Source organism: Coptis chinensis, chromosome 7, assembly GCF_015680905.1.
Source record: "Coptis chinensis isolate HL-2020 chromosome 7, ASM1568090v1, whole genome shotgun sequence".
NCBI classification, from domain to species: domain Eukaryota; kingdom Viridiplantae; phylum Streptophyta; class Magnoliopsida; order Ranunculales; family Ranunculaceae; genus Coptis; species Coptis chinensis.
In genome coordinates, this window is record NC_141462.1 from 86,206,619 (window position 1) to 86,213,788 (window position 7,170).

Sequence of the window (7,170 nt, forward strand, 5' to 3'; positions counted from 1 at the left end):
ATATGTCAAATTGTCAACCTTGCTAAGTAACATATAATATACAATATATGAATTTGATAAAATTAATTAACACATTTTTAAATCTCCAAATCCCTTAAATAAAATGCATAACTACTACAAATTATGTGATAATCAAACAATAACATTTCAAAAGAATTAAGCAAGTTTAGACTACTCACTGGAATTAATCGAAAAGCGAAAATGTTTGTTTACGTAACAAACTTGAAATCCGGCGAACTTGAAAATCGATTACGCGTTGAGAAAGTTGTCTTCTTCCTTCGGCTCCTTTCTCTCTTTTCCCCTCGCTACAAAAAGGTTTGCTCTCTCTCTCTCTCTCTCTCTCTCTCTCCCCTCTATTTTTACTCACAGATGTCTCTTTTCTTTTTCTTTTTTTTTTGAAACCCCTGAAAATATCCAAGAGGGAGCAAAAAAGGTTCGGTTGTACTCTCTCTCCCCACATTTTCTCTCTCTTCTTTTATCTTTATCTTCTTTTCTTATTATTATTACTTAACTTCATATATTTAATTAAAAATGGAAATAAAAAAAAATAGGGGTGTTATACTGGCCCAAGTCCGAAATATACTAACTGATTTCTAAAAAATTCTTTGTTGGTCAATGGCCTCGCTACAAAAAGGTTTGCTCTCTCTCTCTCTCTCTCTCTCTCTCTCTCTCTCTCTCTCTCTCTTTTTTTCTTTTTTTTTTTTTTTTTTGAAACCCCTGAAAATATCCAAGAGGAAGCAAAAAAGGGTTCGATTATAACTAAACCCCACGTTTTCTCTTTCTCCCCACGTTTTCTCTCTCTTCTTTTATCTTTATCTTCTTTTCTTATTATTATTACTTAACTTCATATATTTAATTAAAAATGGAAATAAAAAAAAAATAGGGGTGTTATACTGGCCCAAGTCCGAAATATACTAACTGATTTCTAAAAAATTCTTTGTTGGTCAATGGCCTCGCTACAAAAAGGTTTGCTCTCTCTCTCTCTCTGTACTCTCTATATTTTCTCTCACACACATCTCTTTTCTTTTTCTTTTTTTTTTGAAACCCCTGAAAATATTCAAGAGGAAGCAAAAGAGGGTTCGATTATAACTAAATCCCTTTTCTCTCTCTCCCCATGTTTTCTCTCTCTTCTTTTATCTTTATCTTCTTTTCTTATTATTATTACTTAACTTCATATATTTAATTAAAAATGGAAATAAAAAAAATAGGAGTGTTATACTGGCCCAAGTCCGAAATATACTAACTGATTTCAAAAAAAAATCTTTGTTGGTCAATGGCCTCTCTCTCTCTCTCTCTCTCTCTCTCTCTCTCTCTCTCTCTCTCTCTCTCTCTCTCTCTCTCTCTCTCTCTCTCTCTATATATATATATATATATATATATATATATATATTTTCTCACACACATCTCTTTTCTTTTTATTTTTATTTTGAAACCCCTGAAAATATCCAAGAGGAAGCAAAAGAGGGTTCGATTGTAACTAAACCCCTTTTCTCTCTCTCCCCACGTTTTCGATCTCTTCTTTTATCTTTATCTTCTTTTCTTATTATTATTATTTAACTTCATATATTTAATTAAAAAGGGAAATAAATAAAATAGGGGTGTTATACTGGCCCAAGTCCGAAATATACTAACTGTTTTCTAAAAAATTCTTTGTTGGTCAATGGCCTCGCTACAAAAAGGTTTGCTCTCTCTCTGTACTCTCTATATTTTCTCTCACACACATCTCTTTTCTTTCTTTTTTTTTTTTTTTTTTGAAACCCCTGAAAATATCCAAGAAGAAGCAAAAGAGGGTTCGATTGTAACTAAACCTTTTCTCTCTCTCCCCACATTTTCTCTCTCTTCTTTTATCATTATCTCCTTTTCTTATTATTATTACTTAACTTCATATATTTAATTAAAAAGGGAAATAAATAAAATAGGGGTGTTATACTGGCCCAAGTCCGAAATATACTAACTGATTTCTAAAAAATTCTTTGTTGGTCAATGGGAATTGGACCTCAGTCACATGTCTGGCAACTAGAAAATTATCCAATAGACTACACATTCTATTTGTTCTAACTTTGTTTAACCTAAACTAATACTCATAAAGCTTAAAAACAAATAAAAAAATACAACTACAAGTATCAAAATGTCGGGTCGGGCCATTAACGGACCGAACATAGGTATCTCCAAAACTGGCCCGCCCATTAAAGTTATTGGGCCTAATTTTAAGTCTAAGTCCCTATGTTATCGGTTCGGATCCAATCAGGCTTCGGGCCTAGCCTGGCCCATTGACAGCTATACCAACTATAGATTAATACATCCGCAGGCCGAAGCGTCGATCTACCCTCATTCGGATTAGTGATAAAATTGACAGGAGCCTCCTTCTTCACTTGTACCTCAGCCCTCCAAAAATGCATTACATAAAATGTCTATGACATGATCATGTCGATATTTGAAACCTGAATCATGTTGATCATTTTTTTTTCAGGGTTACTGTTCACGGTATTATTCATTGAGTTACTATTCACTTTGATCTAGTGGTATTATATTATTGTTTAATTTGTTCTATTCATTTGGTTTTGTTAGGGAGCTCTCAATTTCTTGGCTGACTTGATATATTTTTGGTTGAGAGATATGGGTCAAAGTTTCCCTACTCAACACTCCCCTTAAGACGAAATATACTAAGTAACTAAGTAACTAGTAGATCACACTCTCCCTTGAGCGTATACAGAGATATCACATAAAATATTCCTGCCAAATACAAAGATATAAACCTCCAAGCTCCAGCCGCAAACATCATCCTAGAACAAACACCAACAACAACATCAACAAACAAAAACAAAGGCTCCAGGTACATGACATGGAAGCTCCAATAAAAAAATGCTCTTCATCTAGAGGTAGCTTAAGAACTGGGTGCGACAAACAACGGAAGAGCTTGACCAACAAAAAGAATGAAGGCTGAGTTGGATCCAATAATCAATAATAAACACCAATCATAGCGTCAGGGGTGGTGTATCCAATCAAATCATAAACAACTTTGGGAGATGCAACCAAACCAACTAGAAAGAATTTCATCCAAAAACCAACTTTTCAGCACATAACAACTCCAAAACTTCCAACATCACTTAATAGATAATGCATAAGCAAATACTTCCAATACTCCCCCTCAAATCCAAAGACATATACTCAACTCCTTATAAGCATTTTGTCGCAGACAAATAATGGAAGCATAAAAAATAACAAATTACCTTAACAAGAGATAGTAAAAGTCTGTGAAACACCATAATACTCGGCACTAATGCGGCATAAAGGGGAATCAAACCCTGAAAAACTAAACCATTAATGATAGCAGCTGATAAACACATAAATGTTACATATATTTACACCTAATTTTATATTAGTTAGTTTGTTTAATTAATTTGTTTGATTTAGTTAGTGTGTTTTTGGTAATTTTGCAGTAATTGGAGTTAATTGATTAAAAGTGATGAAACTCCAGAGATTTGGGATATCAGTACGTTCATTGATTTTACAGTTCAGTAGACAATGTTCTAAAAAATGTTAGGTGGTAGTTGGGCGGTAGGAGAGCGCCTAGTGCCTAGGCCTTCTAGGCAGTGCCTAGACGGGCTAGGGGCTAGGTGGTTTTTTTTCCTAATATATCTTATAATATATATAGTAATACACACCTATATTACAAGAAATGAAGAAAATCATTTACCATCATTTACCATAACTCAAAAAATAAACATAAACAAATATACTTATTACAAAAATGCGTAATAGTTGAAGAATATCGACTTAATATAAAAGCATACTCTTTTTTATAGTGGCATATAATTTACATTAGGCTTTAGTCTTTTCAACTTATTCAAATCTTAAGCCTACATGGGTCTTTAATTTTCAACATTTAATTATTCAAAAAAAAAAAAAAAAAAAAACTTTATTGGACCGCCTAGAAGTCGATTAGTCCGCCTAGCCCGCCTAGACCCGCCTAATTGGTCTACCGATTTTTTAAATGACTTGGACCTAGGCAAGTCGGTTGGGCACTGCCTAACGCCTAGAGACCGCCTTGACCGATTTCTATAACAGTGTCAGTAGAGGTGCCTAGCGTTGGGGAATTCACTATTTGCATAGGTGCCAACTAGTAAAGTCGGTAAAATCTTTGGGTGATTGTCACACCCCGAATTTCGATAACTCAGATAATATAAATAATATCCGACTCCTTGATATCCGAGATGTGACAACAACCTCAAAACCCAATCTATTTCATAACCCTAATGAATAATAACACATGCGGAAAAACTAAGCAATAAAATACTCAAAACAATCAACTCATCATTATGAAAACTTGTGATCAAAATTAAGTTACAAACTTCTTCACTTAAGAATTCGGAAAAATAAATTTAAAACATATGTCCCCAACAAATTCCACTACATCTCTGAGGAAAATGAAACAGTGCAGCAATAAGAGAAAATTGTGTCAACGGTGCAGCAATAAGAGAAAACTTTGCATAATGAACCTCCTATAATACCCGGCCAATCCTAAGAAACTCCTCACTTCAGTCGCATTAATAGGTTGCTTCCACTCTTTAACAGCTACAACCTTCTCGGGATCTACTGCTATCCCCTTACTCGATATCACATGCCTAAGAAATCTGACTTCAGCCACCCAAAAATGGCACTTGCTGAACTTTGCATATAACTGCTGCTCTCTAAGAATCTGTAACACTATTCGCAGATGTTCCTTGTGCTCCTCAACACTCTTGGAGTGCACGAGAATGTCGTCAATGAAAATAATAACGAACTTGTCCAAATACGGATGGAACACACGATTCATCAAGTCCATAAAGAATGCAGGTGCATTAGTCAGTCCAAATGGCATAACAGGAAACTTGTACAACCCATATCGAGTACGAAAAGTTGTGAGAGAAATACTCTGCTCTTTAACACCCATCTGATAGTACCTAGTTCTCAAGTCAAACTGCGAGAATATCACTGCCCCTTTTAGTTGATCTAGGAGGTCATCTATCCTGGGCAAAAGGTACTTGTTCTTGATAGTCGCGTTGTTCAACTCCCTATAGTCAATGCACATCCTCAAAGTACCATCCTTCTTAGACACGAAGATAGCTGGTGCAGCCCACGGCGAGTTACTCGGACGTATAAACCTAGTTCATACACACCTTAAAAGGTTTATACTTATATCAAAACATAATAATAAATAATAAGCACACAACACACCACAAGAAAAGTCAAACACAAACAACAAGGCTCACCCCTTCTGCAACAACTCCTCAAGTTGAACTTTCATCTCATCCAGCTGCTTTGGCACCAGTTTGTACGCTGACTTGGAAATTGGAGTTGTCCCTGGTAACAAGTCTATCTGGAACTCTACCTCTCGCTTAGGCGGTAGTCCAGGGATCTCCTTAAAAACGTCGGTATAATCGCGTACCACTTCTACCGCACTAATGTCCTTTTCCGGTATTTCCACCGAATACAGGAAACTAGACATCACCGAATCTCCCCGAGTACCACACTCATAAGTGGCATATGGTAATCCAGGGCTACTAAAAGAAATGAACCTTGCAGTACAATCTAAGGTAGCATAGTTCTTACTTAACCAATCCATTCCTAATATGAAGTGAAATCCTTCGAAACCCAAAACTACAAGATCTGCTATGAACTCATGCACGACCCATAAAAGAGATCTCAAAGTCCTTACAGTAATCATACAAAGTCACTGAACCTCCTAATGGTGTTTCAACACGTAAAGGTTTAGGGAGTGGGGTGGTTTTAATATTTTCTCTTTCCACAAGCTAACGAGAAATAAAAGAATGCGATGCACCAGTGTCAAATAGAACTCTAAGACAGTTATGAGATGTAGCAAAAGTACCTGCTACATTTCCCTGTCCTGCAACAGCTGCGAAGGCATGAGTTGGTGGTGCCTATCCCTGTCGTCCTTGCTCTGCCCTGAACCCATTTGGGCAGGTACTAGCCCGATGTCCCTGTCGTCCACATTTATAGCAGTTGCCTGAAATTGGGGCGATAATTCTCGGACCCGGAAGAGCTGCCATCTGGGGCCTAAACTGTCCATTCTGTTATGGTTGACCTTGATAATCTTGTCTCTGATTGCCATTTCCTGATCGATTCTGATATTGATTCCCGCCTGGACGATTCTGATACTGATTTCCCTGCCTCTGGAAACCATTTCCCTGCTGGGGTTTCGGCTGGATCTACTGGGGTCCCCTGTTTCCCTGACCATACGGCCCAGGCCTATACCTGTCCCCACCATGACCACGATGTGGTCCAGAATGTCTGGAATCACTAGCTCCTCCCTTACCCTTGTCTTGGATTTCACGAAACTCCTTGTTCTGCTCCTCATACATCAAAGCAAGATCCAAAACTCGGTCAAAAGTGTCTTTGCCGAAAGGAAGTAATGACCTCGACAAGTAAGGGTTCAGTCCTTTGATAAACTTTCTATTCTTCTTCTCAAGAGTATCCACCAAATAAGCAGCAAACCTTGACAACTCGTTGAACTGGGTAACATACTGTTCAACTGTCGTCGACCCTGTCTGCTTTAGCTGCTGAAACTCTTCTGCCTTCTGTTCCCTCAAAGCCTGGGGAATAAACCTAGCCTCGAACTTCTCCTGAGTCCAAGACATTGTATCAGCATCAACATATGGAAGAATAAACATCCACCAAAACTGTGCTGCATTGTCCAACTGATGGGCAGCCAATTCCTGCTTCTGAACCTCTGTCAGATCCATGCGCTTGAAAATCATCTCGCAAGCTTTAAGCCAAGCCTCGGCTACAAGAGAGCCAAGGGTTCCAGTGAACCTCTTACCACCTAGGTTGGCAAAGTCCTTATTACGCTTAGCAAACGGATCACTAGGATTCCCTGGATTATTCTGCACGGTCTGTAGGAGCCGAGTTAACTATCCCCCTGTCATTTGGATAGGAGCGTTCCCTACAGGTTCAGTACCATTGCTAGTTCGTGTCTCAACCATGATCTACAGTTCAAACAAAACTCCTATTAATATTCACAGAAACCCCAAAACACTCAACACTATTACCCATAATCCACATCCGAGGATCACTTAGACATTCCCAATCTAAGCTAACCAAATGCTCTGATACCAAACTGTCACACCCCGAATTTCGATAAATCAGATAATATAAATGATATTCGACTCC

At 37.6% G+C, this 7,170-nt stretch overlaps 1 protein-coding gene across 1 annotated transcript; it reads right to left on the reverse strand.

Moving 5' to 3' along the window:
- Positions 1–6,209: 6,209 nt before the first annotated feature.
- Positions 6,210–6,743, reverse strand: LOC147489593 (uncharacterized). The gene has a single exon (XM_086574686.1). The coding sequence runs from the start codon at positions 6,741–6,743 to the stop codon at positions 6,210–6,212; it is 534 nt and encodes a 177-aa protein (XP_086430812.1).
- Between the last annotated feature and the right edge of the window lie 427 nt (positions 6,744–7,170).

Coding starts and splice junctions, on each gene's coding strand:
- LOC147489593 (XM_086574686.1), bottom strand. CDS start 6,743: ATGGATCTGACAGAGGTTCAGAAGCAGGAATTGGCTGCCCATCAGTTG.